General features: G+C 43.7%; 1 protein-coding gene and 1 pseudogene across 10 annotated transcripts in view; one reads left to right on the top strand and one right to left on the bottom strand.

The window, feature by feature from the left end:
• The window catches only part of Mta3 (metastasis associated 1 family member 3), a 204,531-nt gene that overhangs the window by 28,795 nt on the left and 151,859 nt on the right, over positions 1–23,877 (top strand). For 4 of the 10 annotated variants that reach the window (XR_007104631.1, XM_047522396.1, XM_047522394.1 and 1 more), the window contains exons 2-3: positions 12,250–12,317; positions 16,700–16,793. Coding sequence is in view for 9 of the 10 variants with exons in the window: in XM_047522396.1 (XP_047378352.1) it covers positions 12,250–12,317; positions 16,700–16,793 (162 nt within the window). In the remaining variant the exon portion in view is untranslated. Of the gene's footprint in view, positions 1–10,153; positions 10,310–10,608; positions 10,681–11,272; positions 11,361–12,249; positions 12,318–16,699; positions 16,794–23,877 lie in introns of those variants that run through there. The other 6 variants (XM_047522397.1, XM_047522398.1, XM_047522403.1 and 3 more) reach the window with 4 other exon arrangements.
• On the bottom strand, positions 17,803–18,633 carry LOC124963035 (U1 small nuclear ribonucleoprotein A-like; annotated as a pseudogene).

The following is a 23,877-nucleotide window of genomic DNA, read 5'->3' as shown; positions in this document are numbered from 1 at the left end:
AAAGCCGAGGGCTAGGAGTGTAGCTCAGTGATAGAGCGCTTTCCGAGCATGCAGAAGGTCTGGGCTCCATCCCCGGTACTGCAAAAACAGTAGCAACAACAAAAATCTCCTCTGCCGGCTCTAGGGAAAGCACCGTTTTCTCCTACCGTCCTCTGAGGACATAGATCATCATTTTCTCTCACAGGCTTTCCTGACTGGTGCTGCTGTCCCTACCACAGACCAAATTAATTGCTCCCAATTCAGGGCTACTATAACCCTCATTTTTATTAGATTATAACCAGTCATGTCTTTGTACCTGCCTCCTCACTGGGCAGTGAGCTCTACAAGTTCAGGAACTCTATTCCATCTATCAAGTTATCCCAGAGGACGGCCCTAAACAGGAGCGTCTCCATTAACGTTGAACTGAAATGAACTTATGCACTTGTATTTTCTGCAATTATTTCCTTTTCTTTCCTAAGTTTTTATAAAAGTTAATTTAGAAAATGTCAGCCTGTCTCAGCTGTCCTTAGAGGAAACGAGGAAAAGGGCACTTGTTCCTGCAGGGGCTGAGAAGAAGCACATCCCTAGGAGCCAGGATGGTGAGTGCTGCAGAGAAGCAAGAGAGAGACCACACGGAGGAAAACCCGGACCAAATGACACTATTTCTTTCCACCTGAAGTTTCCCTTTCAGATCTGGTATTTCTTCCAATCTGGGGAATCTTAGATGATTTTCTCAGAAGGTCTGTTCCCTGGCATCCATCCTCTGTGAAGGGTCTTTTTTTTTCCTCATTTTTTTTTATTGGTGCATTATAGTTGTACATATTGATGGGATTCGTTGTTACATATTTGTACATGCAGAGTATAACCATATAATTTGGTCAAAATCACTCCCCAGCTTTCCTCTGCTCCCTCCCCTCTCCTACCCCTTGATCCCTTTCTACCCTTTTTAGGAAATTCACCCCACCTTTGTTTTTCTTTTTCTTCTCTAGCTTCAGCAGATGAGAGAAAACACATGATGACCCTTGACCTTCTGAGTGTGACTTATTTGGCTTAACATGATGGTCTCTAGTTCCATTCATTTTCCTGAATGTCATAATTTCATTTTTCTTTATGGCTGAATAAAACTCTATTGTGTATATACCTTTTCCTTTTGGTACTGGGGATAGAAGCCAGGGGTGCCTAACCACTGAGCAGCATTCCTAGCCCTTCTTATTATTTTTTTTTTTTTATTTAGAGACAGGGTCTCGTTGATTTGCTTAGGGTCTCATTAAGTTGCTGAGGCTAGTTTTGAACTTGCGATCCTTCTGCCTTAGCCTCCTGAGTTGCTGGGATTACAAGTTTGTTCCACCGCACTCAACCCAAAGTTCTACTTTTACTTGTGTGCAGTGGGTAGAAATCAGCTTCCTGGTTGGGACCAAGTGTCTTAGGGATAGAAAGAATTGAGAGGGTTGGTGAGTGGTTGCCCAACACAAAATAAAAATGTTTTGTGTTTGTTTATTCGTTTATTTATTCATTGGTACTGGGAACTGAACCCAGGAGTGTTTTACCACTAAGTCACGTCCTTGGCCCTTTTTATTTTTATTGAGACAGGGTCTCGATAAGTTGCTTAAGGTCTTGCTTAGTTGCTGAGGCTGGTCTCAGACTTGAGATCTCTTGCCTCAGCCTCCTTAGTTGCTGGGATTACAGGTGTGTGCCACCATTTCTGATTTTTATTTTTTGAGGCAGGATCTCACTAAGTTGCCCAGGCTGGTCTGGAACTTGCAATTGTCCTGCTTCAGCCTCCTGAGTTGCTGGGATTACAGGCATGTGGCATGGTGCCTGCCTCAGAACATCTTTTGAGACAAGAAGATGATAGTCCTTGGTTTACAAAGAAAAAGTAGCTAGAGACACCAATTCGGCCTGACTTTGTTTTGGTGTCTCCCAGTCTCAGGGCTCTCAGACCTCTCTGCTTCTGTCTTCCCCTTCCTTTCTCATCCTCCCCAGCCCCCTGAAAATCCCCTCCTTCTGCTCTGCATAGGAGTCTAGGAGCTGACTTTTGAAGGACAGCATGGACCAGGGGCCCCCAGCCCTCCCTTCTGATCTGGATGGTGTTTACCAAGACTCCAGTCCTGGAGTCATTTGTGGCACTCTCTGCCTTACTGAAGAAAAATGGATTTTTCCTCAATTCCTGATTCCTGTTTAAATATTTAGTTTAATCAGCCCAGACCCAAGTGCCTTTTCCATTTCCCCTGGTGCCTGGGAGCCGTGCTGACACCAGCGGCATAAATAATGCATCTGATACTAGCAACATGCCACTGGCTGGGAGTTACTCCATCGCTCAAGTCTCTGGGCCTGCCCTCTGCTGCAGATGCTTCAGGGAAGCTGGGCCATGATGCAGAAGTCGGTGGCGAGCTCTGAAGGTCTGCGCCTCAGAGCTACTCCTGGAAGGAGTCACTGTGACAAGCAAGCAAGCAGTCCCCACTCCAGCCCAGACCTGAGGGGCCTTTGAGGGAGTAGGCGGTGAGAGTGGTGCTCTTGGTGGGGGAAGTGGAAGCAGGGAGGAAAACCAAGGTCTTAGTGTTCAAACCTGGTGAGGAGGCTGAGGGTCACTCAGGAAAAGCCCGATTTAGTCTCCTTGGGTGGGTGTGGGGCAGAAGAAGAGGACATCAGATTTGAGGAGGCCCCTGAGTTCAAAAGCAGAGAAACCAGGACTCTGTGAAATGCTGGAATCTTCTCTCCCTGCTTCCAGAATTCTAGACCCTAATATGGGCTCCATCCTTCATACTAAGAACACGGTCCAGATTTCACCCTGTTATCCTAAAAGCCTCAGTGGGTAAAGTCAGGGTTTCCAGAGGATGGACATATTGTCTCTTTCAGAAAGGAACAATGTTGGGATTTGGCTGGACAAGTCCTGGGCATCCTTTGCCAAAACCTCAGAAAGGTTAGGCTGCCTCCAGGTACCTTGTCTTTGGAGCCGGCTCCTGGTTGCTCTGATCTGGGCAATTAAATGTGAAACATCATGTTAGTTGCCACTAATGATATGGTCCTAGCCTGGCTTTGTTAAAACAGCCTCTTGGGGCAGCTCTGTAATTTTTCTTTCCTCTCCAAAACTTTGCAGAGATAAAAGGAAACAAACAATGATTTATTTATCTAGCAGTTCAAAGTTTAGCTTTGAGCTCGCCAACATTTTCGGTTCTTTTTTGAAATCAAGAGTGCGAGTAAACTTCCCTCTTTGTCTTATGGAGGGGGCTGCTGCTACAAACCTGTAGATAAAGATAAAAAGACCTAATGAGAGGAACGAATTTAGTCTCCATTCCTTAGTCTGGTGGAGGGCAGCCAGAGTACAGGGGATTCATGAGTCCCCTTCTCTGTCCTGTTAAGACAGAACCCTACCAATTCACGTTGAACTGCCTAGGACCTGGAGAATTAAGAACCACAGAAATCCTTCTCTGGACATGGCATTGCAACCTTATAATCCCAGCTAATCAGGAGGCTGAGGCAGGAAGATCTTAAGTTTGAGGACAACCTGGACAACTTAGTAAAACCTTATCTCAAAAAGTAAAAAGGGATGGGGGTCACAGGGGAGACAACTGGGGATACAAAAGGCAAATGACAGGAGAATTGGTCTCTGGTAATACCACCTTGCCAAATCCAGGGGTTCATTTTTCAGGTTTGTCACAGTAGGAACTCCTTCCCCTTTTTCACTTGGTTCCTGGGACCTGGTACTCTGTGACTTCTTTCTCTACCTCCTCCTTTTGGGCTCTCCTCTTCCTGATCAGGACATGTAGAGTTCTCAGTCTTGGCTGCACATCAGAATCACCTGAGGACTTTTGTTTTTCACCTAAAACCGAGGGCCACTCCACAATAATTAAATCAGGGCGCTGGAGGGTAGAGCTTGGCTTTGTCACATCAGTTCCCCTGGTGTGGCCAGAATGCAGAACCAGCCTCTGCTCTCAGTGTTGGCTCGCCCCACAGTGTTGGCTGCTTCCTGCCTACACTCCCTTTAAGGAGCTCTCCCCAGCCCCTGGCTTCATGAACCTTGTGTGCAGCAAATAGCTCCCAGATTGCCATCTCCACCTTAGGCCTCTGCTGAGCCCCAGAGCCCAGATCTAGTGCCTATTGGCAGTGTCTATTTAACACCCCCAAACAGATGTCTATGGCACCTGGAAGTGCTGACATACATCTGTTTTGTCCTCTCAGCCGTTATATCCAGTCCTTCACAAAAGGCCATTGGTTCTGCTTTAAAAATATATCTCGGTGGGGCATAGTGGGGCACACCTCAGTAGACTGAGGCAGTCTGGGTAACTTAGCAAGACCCTGCCCTAGGATTAAAAAAAAAGAGAAAGGGTTAGGGATATAGCTCAGTGGTAAGTGCCCCTGGGTTTAATCTGCAAAGAGAAAAGAGAAAAAATCCAAATACACAAATCCTGAGCAACATCCCCAGCCCTTCCTTTGGTTTTTATGTCCCTTAGTCTCTGTGGATATTGTTCTCACTGTTTTCTGGCTAAATCTATGTTTACTTAAAATTGAGTGATAGATACCATCTGAATTAGTTCCCCAGGGCTGCTGTAACAAATTACCACAAACCAGGTGGCTTTAAACAACAGAAATTTATTCTCTTACAGTTCTGCAGGCCAGAAGCCTGAAATCAAGGTGTGAGCAAGGCTGGTTTCCACTGATCCTGTGGTTGCTGGAAATCCTTGTCATTCCCTGGTTTGGGGCCATGTAACTCCAGCCTCTACCCCTTCCTTCACATGGCCTTCTCTTATTGGCCTCTTTTTTTCTTCTGTGTTTTGTAAGGACACTTGTCATTGGATTTAGGACCCACCCTAACCCAGGATGAACTCATCTTGAGATCCTTAACTTAATTACATCAGCAAACACCCTTTTCCCAAATAAGGTCATATTTAATTTCATGGCAATGTACCAATTTGGGGGGAGGGTAGGGGCACCATTGGACCCCCTCCACCATCTCAGAGGGGAGAGGACGAGATAGAAATGAGTCACATTTGGTTTTTCAGTCCTTGTCCCTTCCCTTCTCCTTTCCTCCCCTCCCCACTTTTCAGGACTGGGGGGAAGGATTCAGGGTTGAGGGAGAACTCAGTCAACACTTTCTAGAGTTTTCCTTGCTGTCCCTAGTGAGATGGGTGGTCAGCCCTAGTGAGAGGGCACTCCTCTTTGGCCTCACTGTCTGTCCTGGCCAGTGACTGTGTGACTCTGCCCTTGCCTTGCCTTGTTTGCACATTTGGACCTGGACTGAGATCCCCAACCTGTTAAACCTGTTTCTGTTCAAACCTAAGGACTCCAGGAACCTGCTTCTTGCCCTAGGGCAAGGGTTTGGCTCGATCTTCAGACCAGACAGGCTGGGCTGTGGGCTGCTGGTGACCCAGAAGACAGTGTTTCCAGCTCAGACCTCTCTCCTGAGCTCCATGCTTGTTCATACAACTTTTTAAAAGCCCAAACATCTACCTGGATGTTTCCAAAGGTGCCTCGAACACCACCTGCCTCATCTCTAGCCACCTTCTCCAACCTGCCACTCTTCCTGCATGCTCCATTCACCAGTCTCTACCCGGGTCTGTCCACCCGGTTGCACATGCATCACCCTTGGGTTCCATGCTCTCCAAAGTCGCCATAAATCCTCCCTTGTAAATCCCAAACCTATCTATTTTTCTCCCAGCTGGCTGCCATCACTCCTCACCCACCATCCAATTGATCTGGCTGAACTTTCCCCTCTCTGATTCATTCTCTGTGCTGTAGCTTGACTTGTCTTTGTAGTCATTCCCTGTGATTGCCCCTTACGATTCATTTTCTTGACCACACATCCTATACTGCCCAGCCGCCTTTCATTCAAAGTCACAATAGGCAAAAATAATTTTTAAAAAGTGTAAAAATAATAATAAAAAGGGAACACTTGCTGGGGGAGTGGCACAGGCCATAATGGCAGCGATTTGGGAGACTGAGGCAGGAAGATCGCAAGTTCAAGGCCAGCCTCAACAACATAGTGAGACTGTGTCTCAAAATAAAACAATAAAAAGGGCTGGGGATGTGACTCAGTGCTAAAGAACCCTAGAACTAAAACAAAACAAAACAAACAAACAAAAAATGGGGGTGGGGAGAACACTAAGGTCAATTAGGCTACCCTTCAGGGGCTCATCCTTGTCTCCATTATAACTTCCAGTCCCTTTCCTGCTACATGGAAGGGGAAACAGCATTGTCACTAGAGAAGGAACCTCCTTGTGCATGGAACCAAATGACTGAGTACCCCTTTGAGGGCATGAGAACTATGGGGTCCTAAAATACATACTTCCTGCAACCAGGACTTCCTGGAGTTAGTCCTGGACTTCATGTCCTTAGCCCAGGAGAGCCAACGAAGGAGAAGCTCCAGGACTAGAAAAGCTGGAAAACACCCTACTCTGGTTTCCTTTCCCTCTGGGGCTCTTTTTTTGCTTCTTGTTGTCACATACCTTCCTTTTTCCTGGGATTCATTTGTCCACCTTTAAAACCCAGGAATACCCGAGTAAATTGGCCTTTCCCAGAAGAATTTTACTAAGACACAAGTTAATGAAAACGGGGGAGAAACAAATTACATAGAAAACACAAATGACAAGACATATAGTCCCTCACCCAAAGTCTGGCCTCTGGCGTCAGATTCGTTTCTTTTTCATCTCCCAGTCTCCTTTCTTGGATTCAGTATCACAAAACTCCCAGACTGCGGCCAGCACCCTCTTATTTTATTTATTTATTTTTTGCGTGTCTAAAAACCTCCATTGTTAAATGGAGATGAAAACCAACTCTGTCTCATCTAGAACTTTCTTCCAGCATCCACTTCTTCCAGTTAATGGTGGGACACTGCAGATTGACAGAGGGGATGTTTTGCCTTCAAATAATCCCTTCCACATGCTTTTCCTCCCCACTTCCACCCCCCATACTGGGGATCAGAATCAGGGATGCTTCTGAGCTACATCTCAAGCCCTTTTGTGTGTGAGTGTATGTGTGGGGGGATTGAACTCAGGGCAAGCACTCTACCACTGACCCACAAAGTTAGCCCTAGCCTTTTACATTTATTTTTAATTTTTCTTTGTTCTTTTTAGTTATACATGACAGTAGAATATATTTTGATATATCATACGTACATGGGGTATAATTCCCCATTCTCATGGTTGTACATGATGTGGAATTACACTGGTCATGTATTCATGTATGAACATAAGTTATGTCTGATTCATTCTACTGTCTTTCCTATTCCCATCCCCTCTCTTCCCTTCATTCACCTTTGTCTAATCCAAAGTACTTCCATTCTCCACCCACCCCCATTGTGTGTTAGCATTGGCATATCGGAGAGAACACTGGGTCACTGGTTTTTTGGGATTGACTTATTTCACTTAGCGTGATAGTCTCTCGTTCCATCCATTTACTGGCAAATGCCATCATTCTTTTCTATGACTGAGTAATATTCTATTGTGTATTCCACTGTGTATATGTACCACATTTTCTTTATCCATTTATTTGTTGAAGGGCACCTAAGCTTAGCTATTGTGAACTGCTATTAACATTGATGTGGCTGTGTCACTATAGTATGCTGATTTAAAGTCCTTTGAATATTTGCTGAGGAGTGGGATAACTGGGTCAAATCTTAAGCCTTTTTTTTTTTTTTTTTTTTTTTTTTTTTGGTGGTACTGGGGACTGAACCCAGGGCTTTGTGCTTCCAAGGCAAACACTCTATCAGCTATTTCCCCAGCCCAAATCCTAGCCTTTTTGGGACGGGGTCTCACTTTATTATTCAGGCTGGCTTCACATCCTCTTGCATCTAGTCCCTGGGATTACAGGTGTGGGCCACTGCCCCTGGCTCCCATGGGAGAGCTAGATTTGCCCTGGGATTTGTGGCATGGTCTGAGAAACATATCTTCCTTAGTGTCGAATGAGAATGGCTGGAATAGAGAGAAGGGACCTAACAAGTATGAAGCTCTCAACATGTGCCAAACACTTTAATATTTACCACAAGCCTTTGAGGCAGCTATCCTCACTAGTCATATTTTGCAGAATTTGAGCCCAGAGGGATTTAGTAACTTACATTTATTCTTGAAGATATTGAGCATTGCGGGGCACCATGGCACATGCCTGTAATCCCAGACAGGAGGATGGCAAATTGGAGGCCAGTTAAGCAATTTAGTAAGGTCCTGTCTCGAAATATTAAAAAAGAGCTGGGAACACAGCTCAGTGATAGAGCGTCCTGGGGTTCAATCCATAGTATCGTAAAAAACAAAACCCCTCGCTAGGGAGAGCAAAAGTGGGTCCCCTCATGCCATCATCATTACCCTCTGATCTTCCCCCAAGTTTCTAAAGCTTCTAATGGGATATTTCTGGATAAGGCAGTTCCTAAGGGAAAGGGGTGGGTGTGGTTGTGGGGAGTTTTCTTGGCACCTTTGACACATTTATTGTGGTTAGTATAGTGACCACAAACACCTGGTAAGGATTGCAAAGATGGGACATGAGACAGGCAGGCAAGGAGCTAACAAAAACACAAAAATACTTTGAGGCAGGACAAATTGCTCGTTTATTTAAAAAATAATGAATCCTATAGCTTGCTTTTTTATTTTTTGTGTGTGTGGTTGAGAGCATTCTAGGTCAGAGGAAAGGGCTAGACTATAAGCCAGGACTACTTCTAGTTTAGTGTATTACTCCAGGTGATTCATTCAGCCTATTTGTGTGGCAACTCAGAAATGGAGTGATGTCAGATATGTCACAATATGTTTTTGCTGGGATCTCCAGTAAAAGAATTATGATGGCTGGGTGTGGTGGCGCCCAGTGACTCAGGAGGCCAGTCAGCCTCAGCAATTTAGTGAGACCCTGTCTCAAAATAAAAAAATAAAACAGGCTGGAAGGTAAAGCTCAGTGGTAGAGTTTCCCGGAGTTCAATCCTCAGTAACTAAAAAAAAAACCAAAAAAACAAAAAATTATGATAAACAACAGCTATACGGTGCGCATAACAGAATATTTTTGTTTTCTTCTCTGGGTCAGAAGAGCTGATACAGGCTGTTTGACACATGGCATACAACCCTTGGGAACACGAGGCTTTCTGGGGTTAAGAAGAAAGCTACAGACACTTGTTATTTGCATAGTACTTTACGCTTTCTGGTTTACCAAGCATTTTCAGATATCATCACAACTGATCCTTAGCACACCTGTGGAGTGAGTGTCCCAATTTACAGATGAGGAAACAGGTCACAGTCTGTGTAATTCAGGCAAAGGTGCTGCACTTTTTCTTATTTTCTTCACCTCAATACTTTACGGTAAGGGAACATCATAAGGCAACCAAAACAATTTTCTGTTCTGGGCATATCCCTTACCCTGCTGTTTCAAATCCAGAGTCAGAAGCACAAGGCTATGTCACCAGATAACCCAAAAAAACCTAAGACAGTCATCATCTTCATGTTTACTATGCACCAACCAATGTCTGGGAATAGTTTCTTTTTTCTTTTGGTACCAGGGATTGAACCCAGGGGTGCTTTACCAGAGTGATATCGTCAGTCAGCCCTTTTTTTGTTTTGAGACAGGGTCTTGCTAAGTCGCTTAGGGTCATTGCTGAGGCTGGAGTCTAACTTGCAGTCCCCCTGCCTCAGTCTCTCAGGTAGCTGGGATTACAGGCATGCGCCACCGCACCCAGGGGAAAATAACCTTGTATAAAATAACCAGTTAAAGGTTTTAGGCACTTAACCAGTTAATTGTCCATCTAACAGCAAGATGACTGACAATATCTTCTCCTTTGGTGTGTGTGTGTGTGTGAAGGTGAACTGTAGGGCCAAGTTTCGGAATAGACAAAGGGACCCCCTCCCCCCCCGCGCCCCCCAATGCTACTAAAGGCCTACTTTCCCATCCATGCACGTGCTGGCCTTGTCTGGAGGCAGGGCCTCAGGATGTGGGGGAGCTGGTTCTGTTCAGCTCAGCATGGGGGGAAACCATAATAGACCTGCCAGTGCACTGAGGGGGACCTCGCAACGGAGCCGGTTTTTCTAGCCCTGTCCCTGTGTGTGTCTGACAGAGGAAAGCTAAAAGCACCAGAGGTCTTCCTGGCCCAAGGCCTGCAGGCGCTAAGCCATCACAGAAACCTCACCACGAGGGAGGAAGGCGCCCTGCCGCTGCACTTACTTGCATCCCAGAGTTTGCACCTAGACTGGCGCTCAAGCGCAGGAGATCTCACACGCTGGGGTGCCAGGGTCAGAAGCCGCGAAGGAGAACCTGTCTCGGGGTGGGCAGGTGCCCGGGTACTCAGTGGGGCAGAAGGCGCCCCGGAGAGGCCGAGCCTCCAGTTCCATCCCAGTTCTCCAGCAGCCCCCGGCCCGCATCTGCGAGAGTAGGCTTATGCTCTGGCTAGCACCCGGGCCCCGGGTCCTCCACTTGCAGTCAGACCCCCAGCCTCCGCTCCCCCTCCCCACCCCAATTCCCGCCGGCCCCGCGGCGCTCGGGCCTCCCCGGCCTCCCCGGCGCGGCCCACTAGGCTTCGCAAGCCCGGCGCTGGGGGCGGGCACCAGCCCCCACCCCCCGGCGTCCCCTCCCCTCACTTCCCTCCCTCCCTCCCCTCCCTCCCCTCCCCCCGCGGCGAGGCGGCGAGGAGGCGGCGGCGGCGGTCGAGGCTGAGGCGGCGGCGGCGGCGGCGGGCGGGGCTCGGATCGGGCTCCACGGGCGGGCGGGCGGACATGGCGGCCAACATGTACCGGGTCGGAGGTAGGAAGGCTCGGCCCGACCCGGCCCGTCTGGGAGCGGGCTGCGGGAGCGGGGGGTCCGGGCGAGCGCACGCTAACCGCCTGGAGCCTCGGGCGCCGGAGCGCGGGGCGCAGGGGCGGGGGGCGCCGGGGCGCTCAGGGGTCGGGGCTCCCCGCCCCCACCTCCCCTCCCCCCGCGGGGTCCGCACGGGGCCGGGGCCCACCCGCTGCCCCAGCGCTGCCCCGGCCCTAAGGGCCGGGCCTCCGCCTGGAGGCATGAATCGGACATCCCCCACCTCCGTGAAACCCCATGGGAGCAGGGACCGTCGAGCCCCCTACCCGGGTGGCCCTTCCCTCACGTGGCTTCTAGGCACTGGGGGCTGGGGAGCACGGGGACACCCCTCCCCCACTACCCCTTTCAGTGGGAGTGAGGGTGGGCACGATGGGGGCCCTGCCAGGGCACAGCTGGACAGGCCTGTTTGCAGGGCCAGGGCCCTGCACCTTCCCAATGCCCCCCTGCATTTCTTGTCCAGACCCCCAAGAGTGGGGCCTAGGGGGCCAGGGAGCCTCGGGCAGAGGTGAGGAGTTGAGCGCAGCCCGGACTTTTCCTCTGCTGCCTGCCTTCCCAGCCTTCTGCAGAAGAGAGAAATAAGGTCAAACAAACTTTCTCCCTGCTCACGACGCCCTCCTCCCTCTTTCCTGGTAAAATAATAATTCAGATAAGTGGCGTGCTTGTGTGTGAGACTTGTTCTTCTCTGCTCATTAGCCGAGCTCCTGATGGATGGTGGTGGGAATGGCCTGGCTAAATGAGGCCACTTTGCAGGAGAGAGACGGGAAAGAGCCACTAAGATAGACAGTAACAGTGTAGTCCAGCCTCGGATAAACACACAGTGGGAAGTTTTCTGTGAGGCTATTAGATGAGAGGAGAAGCTGCACTTGAAAATTTCTGTCCTTGTTGAAAGTGCGGCGACTTCTTTATAAACAAGAGTCTGAATGTCTCTGGATTAAACATGGTAAAAGGATGAGAAGATTCCAATAACATCCCCAGAAGGCTCTGCCTCTGCCAATGACCCTCTCCTCCTGCTTCTTCATAATCTTCCCAAGTAGAGCTGTAGAAAAGTTTGTCAATGTGTTTCTTACCTCCTTCAGCCCACCTGATTTTTTTTCTTTCAGAGTTGGTGATTGAAGTGTAGGTTGGGCTGTTAAACTTCTTTTCCTTGCTCTGAAATTGTCTGAGGTCAACAATTTTATGTGAGAAGCATACTCCAGAGCAAATTGGATTGGAGGGAAAAGATGTGGAAGCTGGGTACACAGGACACGTTTGCAAGCCATCACTACTCAGTGATGAGGACAGGTGTCTTGGTTTAGTGGAGAAATGACACTGTAGGACAAAAGTCTGGGAGAACTTGCTGAAACATGAACTGAAAATGCCAGGAAAATAAGATATATGTAGAGTACACACAGGAGAGATTCTATTAAGGTTGCATTAACAATGAATGGATTAAGTTCTTACTAACTTAATAAGTGGTGCATTGCCAAATATGAACTTTATATTGAAAAGATTAAATTCTGTAACTTCTTTTAATTACAGATTATGTCTACTTTGAGAATTCTTCCAGCAATCCATACCTAATCAGAAGAATAGAAGAACTTAACAAGGTATAGACTGAGTGTTCTCGAGTCTAATATTAAAAATTATGTTTCCCATTGGAGGATAATTGGGTAAAGGGCATAAGAGGTCCCAGACTCTCTTGAAGTAGAGATTTCAGATTAGAGAGTTATGCAGGATTCTTCTGTGATGCACGCCTATAATCCCAGCTACTCTACTGGCTGAGGCAGGAGGATCAAAAGTTCTAAGCCAACCTGAGTAATTTTAGCCAGACCCTTGTCTCAACATTTAAAAAAAAAAGGATTGGGGTTGTAGGTCAATGGTAAAGCACCCTGGGTTCAATCCCCAATACCAGACATACATAAAGTTGGCAGATTTCTTCCAATTGCTTAGAGCCTTGAAAAGCAGGTTGTTTCCATAACTCAGTTCCTTTTTTATATTTAGAGTCATGTGTTTCTCCCATTTTAGTTAATTCATATTTCTCTCTTCCAGCTTTAGAAGGAGCAAGTTGGAAAATAGTGAAGGGAATTTGTAAAATACTAGACTAGACTAGTAAGAATACAGTTTTTGAAAATATGAAGTAGCTATAAAGCTACTAGTATAAACTACTAGTATAAAGCTACTAGTATAAACTATGGCCCAGGTAAAATAAAATTTTAAGGTTTGTTCCTGATTCCAAATGTTTAAGATGACAGAAGCATTTGTGATTGTTTCAGTAGATAAGCTTTTGCAATGGAGGCATTGGGAAGCAGTTCTAAACTATGCAGAGTATAGATTTTTTATTGATACTCTGAGTTTCTCTGAACTCTTTTGAGTCCCATTTCTGTGACTTTTGAGAATTCATAGTGTTAGAATCTTATGGATTGTTTGGCCAATACCTTTCTTCAAAAATGCCATCTGGAGGCTGGGGATATAGCTCAGTGGTAAAACACTTGCCCAGCATGCACAAGGCCCTGGGGTCAGTCCCCAGTACTGAAAGACCAGGAAAAAAAAAGCCATCTGAAGATTGGTTCAGTTCTGAGTCTCAGGAAGACAGGCTTGGCCTAGTAGGTCATTACTTATTTGAAGACCTTTAAAATCCCCGTTTGCTTCTGGGATAACCAAAAACTTTGCATTAAAAAAAAAAAAAATTATATGATTTGGGACCACTGCCAAATGAAGAGGCTAACCTCAAGTTTAGACCAGTCTTTGAGTGGGAATTATTGGATGTAGTTGTGAGGTGCTTCCTTTTTATGGTATTGGTGTAAGAACTCAGGCAACTCTAAACTATTCACCAGCTGGGTGTGGTGGCGCACACCTGTAATCCAGTGACTCAGGAGGTTGAGGCAGGAGGATCTCAATTTCCAGGCCAGTCTCAGCAACTCAGTGAGGCCCTGTCTCAAACTAGAAAGGACTGGGAATGTAGTGGTAGAGCACCCCTAGGTTTAATTCCTAGTGCACACACACACACATACTCAAACACACACAAAGATTCAGAGTTCAAGTAGGTGTCATCACCTTCAGATATACTTAATTCAGGGTTCAGGGTGTTGTTCAGTGAAAGAGTGCTTATTTAGCTTGCCTGAGGTTCTGGTTCAATTCCTGGTAAACCCCCTCACACCCAGAGGTATACACATACATACATATCTATACACACTTAATTTTCATTATTTCCTTTGCCTGTCTTCCTAACTAGAGTGTGTAGTGAATTTTAAGTGTCTTAGAATCATGATTGGCACATAGTTGAAGTCATTCAGTAAATATTTGTTGAATTAGTGAATTTCTCAAATGTGTGATGTTAATGCTTGTACAGAGCTTTACTATTTGCAGAATATTTTGATTGCTTTGTGTGTATGTGTGTGTGTGCGCGCGCACGCACGCGCATGCGTGCATGCACACATCAGCAATTGAATCTAGAGGCATTTTACCACTGAGCCACATCCCCAGCCCTTTTTATATTTTTATTTTTGAGACAGGATCTTGCTATATTGCTGAGAACCTTGCTAAGTTGCTGAGGCTGGCCTTGAACTCATAATCCTTTTGCCTCAGCCTCCTGAGTTGCTGGGATTACAAGCATGCTCCACTGCTCCCTGCCCCCTTGTAATCATTTTATTATACCCCAGTAACATTTGTGGATTGTCACTGGGCTGCAGTCCAGTGTTCTGAATACTGAAGCTTCTGAGGAGTGCTCTTGTGTGTGTGTATGTATGTGTATGTGTGTATGTGTATGTGTTTTGTAGAGGGGTATTGTATTGTGTGTGCATGGTCCAGAATAGAATTATTTGCTTTTTTTTTTTTTTTTTTTTGGTACTGGGATTGAGCATGTGGGGTCTCACACATGTTATACATTTATTCTATCTACACCTCTAGTCCTGAGAATTTTTGTTTTGAACTACATCCCCATCTTTCAGGCAGGTTTAAATAAAAATTATCTTTTTAGAGCATCCCTGTTGGAGGAAGTCACTAATGAGGAAAAAATGATAAAAAGCTTATTGCCGAAGTCATAGATAGATTTTAGTTTCATGGCAATATTTGCCTGTTCATTTAGCGGATTGCTGGATCATTATTTCTGGAGGATGTATTTGCTCACAATACTGTGAAATATAGAAACATTTTGGTTAGGAATTTAATACAATTTCAGTTTTAGGGGGCAATATTTCTGCAGTACTATTTCTCACTCTAAAATACTGCTGCTGAACTTCATAAAATTGGCACATTTTACTGCAGCACATAGATATTCTTATTTCTTTGTATTTGAATGTATCTATATGCCCAGAGAAATTCAGAAAACATGTTCTAAAATTTGTTAGAAATTGGAAATTACAATGGCAGTTTATTGTAATCTGTGTGTTTTTCCATGGAACTATGTAATGAATGATTAACCTTCTTTAAAGCTCTCAGAATTCATAGAGAATAAGAGTATAGGAGTCTGGGCCTCAGCTGCAGTAAATTACAGCCTAACCAAATATTGATTGTATCTTAGACTGTAGTCAAAAAGAAATAAGAGCTTCAGTGTTCATAACTCAAGGTGTTTAATACTTTCATGTGTGAAGGTAAACTAAGTAGCGCTGAGAATATTGACTGTGATGTACTTGTAGACTCCCCTGGGCTGGAAGGATGCATTTTCAGGTCATCTGGTCTGTACTACATGATGACTGCTCCCACTTACAGAGCTTTACCACCAGTTCAGCATGAGTTTTTAGGGGAGGGCTGGGTGATTTTAGACTTGGCCTGTGCTTTCTGGGAATGGGTTGAGAGAAGGTAAGTTTCTATGTCACAAATAAATTATATGGCTTTAAAGTTTTGGGGGATTAACTTCTTAAGGCTATTTAGAGTTAACTATGTCTTACTTTAATCATTGAGGCAATCTAATCATATTAGTGGGATTGATACCAGTGAGGTATATTTGACATCACGGTTACACATAGAACCTGAACAAGAATTATATTGCTTATCTTCGTTTGATTTTTTTTTCCTCCCACACTGGGAGTTGAACCCTGGGCCTTGCACATGCTAGATAAGTACTCTACCACTGGGCCACACTACCACCCCTTTTTATATTTTTGTTTTGAGACTCAGTCTAGTTAATTTTCCTAGACTAACCTTGAACTTGTGATCCTCATGCCTAGCCTTCTGAGTAGCTGGGATTACAGGCATGTACACCATATCTGACCTTTCTTTAAACTTTATAGCTCCCTGGTTATCCTGTAGTTGTGTTTGGCATAGTGTTAAGGAGAATGATCTTGTAATTGTGCTGTATCTAGTTTTGTTTTATAAACTATTTGACAGTTTGGTAACTGCTTTGTTTTTCAATCCTGGGAAATAAACCCAGGACCTCATGAATTCTAAGCACATGTTTTTTTAAAAAATTCTTTTTTTCCTGATACTGGGAATTGAACCTGAGGCACTTTACCTCTGAGCTACATCCCCAGCCCCCTTTTTGTTTAGGTACTGAGGATTGAACTCAGAGGCACTTAACTACTGAGCCACATCCCCAGCACTTTTTTTTTTTTTTTTTTTTTGGGTGCTGGGGATCGAACCCAGGGCCTTGTACTTGCAAGGCAAGCACTCTTCCGACTGAGCTATCTCCCCAGCCCCACTTTTTTGTATTTTATTTAGAGACAGGGTCTCACTGAGTTGCTTAAGGCCTCAATAAATGGCTGAAGCTGGCTTTGAACTCACAATCCTCCTGCCTCAGCCTCCTGAGCTGCTGGGATCACATACATGTGCCATCATGCCCTGCTTATTCGGTATTTTGAGATAGGGTCTTGCTAAGTTGCTTAGAAACTTGCTAAATTTCTGAGACTGGTCTTGAAATTGTGATCCTCCTGCCTGAGTCTCCTGAGTTGCTGGTATTGCACGTGTGTACCACTACAGCTGACTGAGCACATGCCACATCACTGAACTGTCCCATCAACCCCCAGGTAACCTTTTAATTTTTCTTATTTCTTAGACTGCAAGTGGCAACGTGGAAGCAAAGGTAGTGTGCTTTTATAGACGACGAGATATATCCAACACTCTCATAATGCTTGCGGACAAGCATGCTAGTAAGTTAATTATCTTTCTCTTGGACTAAAAAACTGTTGAAGTCTCATGTTTTTTCATGATACGCTTTCTGTTACCTGGAGCTTTCTACTTGATTTGTTTTCCTTCTAGTTTCAATGGAAGTATTTTTTGGGTGGCAGTTGGTTTTAGTTTTTCTTTCTTTCTTTCTTTTTTTTTTTTAGTATATTTTTTAGGTGGATACCATACCTTTGTTTTTTTTAAAAAAATTTATGTGGTACTGAGGATCGAGCTCAGGGCCTCATGTGTGCTAGGCGAGCGCTCTACCACTGAGCCACCCCAGCCCCTTTTTGCTTTCTTTTTAAATTTTTAGTACTGGGGCTTCTTAAATACTAGGCAAGTTATCTACCACTGAACTATACTCCCAGTATTTTGAGATGGGATCTTGCTGTGTTGCTTGGGCTTGCCTTAAATGTGAAATCCTCCTGTGTCATTCTCCCCAGTAGCTGAGATTACAGGTGTGTGCCATATTGCCTGACTAGTTAATATTTTCTTTCTCTTTTGTGATTCTGAGATTTGAAACCAGGCCTTGTACATAGGAAGTACACTGCCACTGAGCTTTGCCCTAGCATTCCCCATCTTTTTAAAAATATTTTTGGTTATAGATGGGCATAATACCTTTATTTTATTTATTTTTATGTGGTTATGAGAATCAAATCCAGTGCCTCAGGCATGCGAGGCAAGCTCTGCATTGCTGAGCACCAGCCCCAGCCCCCATCTTTTTTTTTTTTTTTCTGTGTGTGTGTGTGTGTGTGTGTGTGTGTGTGTGTGTTTGTGAAAAACAAAACCTCAGAAAACCACTTTAATTCAATTAATTTAATTTACAGTGCCAGGTGCAATGTCTGGGGACAGACTCTGGGTACAATGCTGTGTGGCGACCACACACTCACACATGGCTCTGAGAATGCCCCCAAAGGGGGACTTACCTTCAGGGGCTGAGCCAAGGGGGAAGGGACAGCCTTGGAATGGGGGTAAGGAACAGGGGGAAAGGTGCTACTTCTTGGCAAAGGAGATCTTCATGGCATTGTTCTGGGTGATCTTAAAGCCCTGCAGGGCATCCCGAGCTGCCCCTGCTTGCGCCTCATTGTCAAACTCCTCAAAGGCAATGTCATGCGGCCCAGGGACCAGGGGGGACTCCTTGAAGCCAGGGAACTGGTTGAAAAACATGGATAGCATGAGCTTGTTGGTCTCCTTCAGTAGATTGGTAAGGAACAAGTTGTGATTTGGTGGATTCTAGGAAAGAGGATGGGCAGGTAGCATCTGCCCTGGCATAAGTTGTTGCAGAGGCATGGCCCCTGGTGGGATCTGGCCTGGTGCAAGACCTGGTGGTGGGATCATGCCAGGGAGTGGCATGTAAGGAGGCTGACCCGGCATGTGGTGCATGATGTGGGGTGCCTGAGTCCTTGGTGGCATGTTCAGGACAGGTCCCTGGAGCAGCTGACCGACCCTGCACAGCCTTCTTGGCAGCTGGGGTCTCCTGGCTCCTGGGCTCTCTCTTCTCCTACTGCGGTCCCTCTCCACAAAGGTGCCCTTCATCTCGGCAGTGATATCTGAATCGCTTTTGGCACACTGGATGCACATGAGCTTGTCATAGAAGGGGTAACCCTGCATGGAGTACAGGGCATTTGTGATACTGCTGACCTCCTTGAAGATAACAAAGGCCTGACCCCTCATCTTCAGGCTCCGAGACATCAGGATATCCAGGATCTGGCCAAACTGGGAGAAAATGGTGTACAGGGACTTCTTCAGCTCATCCTTCTTGATCTTCTCATTGAGGTTATTGATATAAATAGTGTGGTTGGGGGTGGTCTCAGGAACTGCCATGGAACGGGGTACCAAGGTACAGTGACAGGGCCTCAAATATCCCCCAAGTGGCACCAGGTACACTTTCCCAGACCCCCATCTTTTTTTAAAAGTTTAGGATAGGGTCTTGCTAAGTTGCCCAGGTGACCTTAAACTAGGCATCCTCCTGTCTCAGCCTCCTGAGTAGCTGGGATTACAGATGGGCACCACCACCCCTAGCCAGTTTATTTCTAAGTTGTATACAAAGTATTATGATATGAATTGTTCTTTATTTTCTCTCTCTCTTTCTGTCTTGCCAAGATTGACCTTGAACCCCTGAGTTCAAGTGATCCTCCCACCTCGCCTGCTGAGTATCTGGTAGCACTGCTGTACCACCATGCTCATCTTATAATATTTTGAAAAAAAAATATATGTGTAATATATATTTGTTGATATCTATATGGTGCTAGGGTTAGAACCCAGGAATTTGCTCATACTAGGCAAGTACACTACCCCTGAGCTACATCCTAGCCTTCAAATTATTTATTGAAAAATTTAGGTCATTTATATTTAAGACCCATATGGTATCTTTTCTTTTTTTTTCAGTACAGGGGATTGAACTGAAGGGTGCTCTACTACTGAGCTCTATTCCTAACCCTTTTTAATTTTTAATTTTTGAGACAGGGTCTTGCTAAATTGCTCATGCTGGGCTTCTTCCTCAGTCTTCCAGATAGTTGGGATTATAGGCATGTCACCATGTCCTACTGGGAATTTATTTTGAGGTTCATGTATGGGATTGAGAATTTATTAGCCGGGCCAGGCGTGATGGTGTATAGCTATAATCCCAGCCGCTCAAGAGCCTGATGTAGGGTGATCACAAATTTGAAGCCAGCCTGGTCCATTTAGCAAGACCCTGTTTCAAAAAATAAAAAAACCACGTGGAGAGGGAGAGACTGTGTGTCTGTGCCAGCGTAGATAGTCTTTACTGAGTCTGGGACCAGAGGTGACCGAAGGGGCACCAAGTAATCCAGCCCCAACCTTACGAGTCTTCCTCTTGAGGTCCCAGTCATTGTGGAACAAAGATAAGACTTGGTGTTGTGCACTGCCTGAATTCCTCACCCTGAACCTGTGAACCAAAAAAATTAGTTGTTGTTTTGTGCCCCCAAGTTTTGGGGTGATTTGTAACTCAGCCACAGTTAGCTGAAATAAAATCATAATAGTTTCTCTGTTTTTGTTATTTTGGTACTGGGGATAGAATTCAGGGCACTTAACCGCTGAGCTTCATCCCTAGCCATTTTTTATTCTTTATTTTGAGATAGGGTCTCATTAAATTGCTGAGGCTGGTTTCAAACTTGTGATCCTCCCACCTCCATCTCCCAAAATCACTGGAATTACAGGTGTGCACCACTGTGCCCAGCTGTTTTTTGCATTTTTCAGTGTCAGTTTTTAAAAAGTATTTAAGCTTTTGATGACCTATTGATAATTTTTTAAACCTCATTTTTATTTTGACAGTAACTAAACTGAAGAGATCTTGCATTGTTGCTTCACTGAATATTTTCCTTATAAACGATTTTTGGCCTGAGTGAGCACAAGTCAGGGAAAATACTCTCTTTAACAATGTGAAGTAAATTTCATTGGTAGGGTTCCTTCCCCAGCATGGCAATAAAAGCAAAACCAAAACCAAAAATCATTCACAGTAAAACTTGTATATGTAATATTTAAAGTTCCCCAGAACTCAGTATTATTCTCTAATAGAAATATAAAAGAGAAATAAAAAAATAGTAAAATAATAGAATAATGTGTCCTGCATTTCAATATGTGTAAATTCAGGGGCCTGACTTGTGGAAGGTGTGGTGAATTTATAAATTGCTTACATGTATCGTAGAATCACTAGCAGGACTGCAGTTACACAGGGTTGTCTTCCCTTAACTATGGGGTATGTGTTCTAAGACCTTCAGTGGATGCCTGAAACTACAGGTCCTATTAAATCCTATCTGTGCTGTTTTTTCCTGTGCATCCATACCCATGATATAGTTTAATTTATAAATTAGGCATGGTAGATTAATAACAATAATTAAAAAAGTTATAACAATATACTGTAATAAAAGTTATGTGACTGGCCTCAAGATGTGTCCATAGGAACATGCCAGGACACCTGGCTATTCAAAATATTTTATCATATTGTAGATCTTAGCAAATTTAGCATATGATTTTTTTTCCCCTCTTATGTCAAGAACTTTGACCCTTTCCCTTGAAGGAAGCACTGTTGGTTTTTTTCCAACATATGCAAATTCTAGCACTCCTGTGCTTTGGGGTCATTGTTGGTAATAAAAATATTACTTGAACACAAGCAGTGCAGGAACCAAGATGACTACTAAGTGACCAACAGATGAGTAGTGTATACAGTGTGTATATAGTGGACAAAGGAATGATTCACATCCCTGGGTGAGATGGAGCAAGATGGGACAAGATTTGATCACACTGCTGAGAATGTAAAGCAGTTTAAAACTAAGAATTGTTTGTTTATATATTGTAGTACTGAGGATTGATCCAGGGGTTGCTTTACCATTCAGCTACGTCCCCAGCCCTTTTTATGTATCATTTAGAGGCAGGATCTTGCTAAATTACTCAGGCTGGACTTGAACTTCGAATCCTTGAAGTTGCTGGGATTACAGTTGTGCACCATCGTACCTGGTGAGAAGAACAAATTAAATTGAGAATTCAGTAACAACATGAAAGATCAAGTAAAGGTGTTTTTCAGCACTTGAAAAGTGTAACATAATTCAATAACTGGGAATGAAATACTAGATTATTTTCCCAGAACATTAGAAACAGGGAGAGAAAGCAAAAGTACTCTGACAAGTCTAATATTTGGGGGAAAGGGAAGGTTATAGGTACTGTTCAACTTAGGTTTGATAGAATGTTCACTATAGCAGCCTGGGTTGTGGCTCAGTGGTAGAATGCTTGCCTAGTATACGTGAAGCCCTGGGTTTGATCCCCTGCAGCGCAAAAAGAAAGTTGACTCTAGTAGTTATATCTCTTAATAATTTAAGGATAGCCAGTGGAAGATACAAATGAATCATTCTATTTTATTTTGCTTAGGTTACTAGAGTAATGGATGAATAAATAGGCCCAGATAAACCCTAACTCAACAGAAGGAAAACGAACAACCTAAGAAATTATAACAAATTTAAAATGGCCAGGTGGGGTACATGCCTGTAATCCCAGCAACTGGGGAGGCTGAGGCAGGAGGATTGTAAGTTTGAGGCCAGCATCAGTAACTTAGCAAGACCCTGTCTCAAAATATAACATAAAGAAGGTTGAGGATGTGACTCAGTGGTGAAATAACACTATTAATAGTGTTACTGATAATGTTTGTCTATTAACAAAGCCCAAAGAAAACCTTAAGCATCAGAAAGTAAGAACTGAACCAGGTATAGTGGCACACACCTGTAGTCCTGGCAGCTTGGGAAGCTTAGGCAGGAGGATCACAAGTTCAAAACCAGCCTCAGCAACTTACTGAAGCAACTTAGTGAGACCCTGTCTCAAAATGAAAAGTAAAAAGTTCTGGCTCAGTAGTTACACACCCCTTCAAGTCTTGGTACTTAAAAAAAGAAAAAAAAAAAAAAAAAAAAAAGAAAGAAAGAAATAAAAAAGTAACAAAAAATTATTGGGAGTATTGATATACCTCAGTAATAGAGGGCTTGCCTAGCATACTCAAGGTCTTGGGTAAAATCCCTAACCTTGCAAAACAAAACAAACAAAATCAGAAACTGTTTCTTGAGAAGATTGCTCAATATTATAAATGTCTGTGGCCAGTAGTGTCAATGTTTGAGATATCACCAAATACATAATGAAGTCCCAAAGTCTTAGTAGGAATTGATATGGAACTTGGCAACATGATTCTATTATTCACTGGGAGATAACTTCCCCCTGCTAGAAAGGTCCGATATATCTCTTGTTCTCTAGTAAATACTTTTAAGGTGCATATATTTGTTTGAGAGCCTTTGCTCATCTACTTCAGGTTTTGCAATATAATCCTTTGTCATTCATCTAAAAAAATAAAAAAATAATCACAGTATTATATGTTATTTATCTTATACAAATGATTTTATTTATTTACTTTTGATACTGGGGATTCAACTCAGGTGATTTATGAGTCCATTTTTCTGTTGCTGTTTTATAATGTTTTTGTTTTTTAAATGACATTTTACAATTAGATTATTATCAGCTGTAAATGTTACAAAGGTTTATTTGACAAGTTAATTATATTTTATGATATGTTTTCTTATTGATTTCTTTGAATATTAATAGTTTATACTTTTTTCAGATAAAGCAAGTACTATATTAATACTTCAAAAATTGATGTCACATTGCTTATTGATCATTCAGTGAGGCATTCCAGTGATTAGATAATCTTAGACTTTCTTAATGACCTTTACTTTTGTAATTGTATGGCATAATATGTGGGCTGGAAAAATACAGATTATGTTTTTTTATTTCCATAAAACTAGTTAAGTGAAAATCATTTTTTATTGTTAGAATAGCAAATCTAAAACTTTTCACAGGCAATTTATGTTTTTTTAAGTTTTTTTTGTTGAGGTATAATATGTACATTGAATTTTTTTTTTTCTGGTATTGGGAAATTGAACCCCAGGTATGCTTAACCACTAAGCAACATCCCGGGCCCTTTTTATTTTATTTTTATGTTTTCAAATATTTAAAAACTTGTTCTGATTAGTTATAAATAACAGTAGAATGTATTTTGACATATCACATACGCAGGGTATAATTTCCCATTCTTGTGGTTGTACATGATTTGGAGTTACATTGGTTGTGTATTCATGTATGAACATAGGAAAGTTATGTCTGGTTTATTCTACTGTCTTTCCTATTCACATCCCCTCTCCCTTCTCTTCATTCCCCTTTGTCTAATCCAAGGTACTTGTAGTCTTCCCTGCCCACTCCATTGTGAGTTAGCATCTGCGTATCAGAGAAAACATTGGACCTTTGGTGTTTTGGGATTGGCTTGTTTCACTTAGCATGATATTCTCCAGTTCCATTCATTTACTAGCAAATGCCATAATTTCATTCTTCTTTATGGATGAGTAATGTTCCATTGTATATGTACCACATTTTCTTTATCCATTCATTTGCTGAATGGTACTTAGGGTACTTAGGTTCCCTTTTTATTTTTTATTTTGAGACAAGGTCTTGGTAAGTTGCTTAGGGCCTTGCTAAGTTGCTGAGGCTGGCTTTGAACTTGCGATCCTCCTGCATCAGCCT

The sequence above is a fragment of the Sciurus carolinensis genome, chromosome 13, assembly GCF_902686445.1.
Source record: "Sciurus carolinensis chromosome 13, mSciCar1.2, whole genome shotgun sequence".
Taxonomy (NCBI): Eukaryota; Metazoa; Chordata; class Mammalia; order Rodentia; family Sciuridae; genus Sciurus; species Sciurus carolinensis.
Note: the sequence above shows the minus strand (reverse complement) of the source record. Positions and strands in the feature narration are given on the sequence as shown.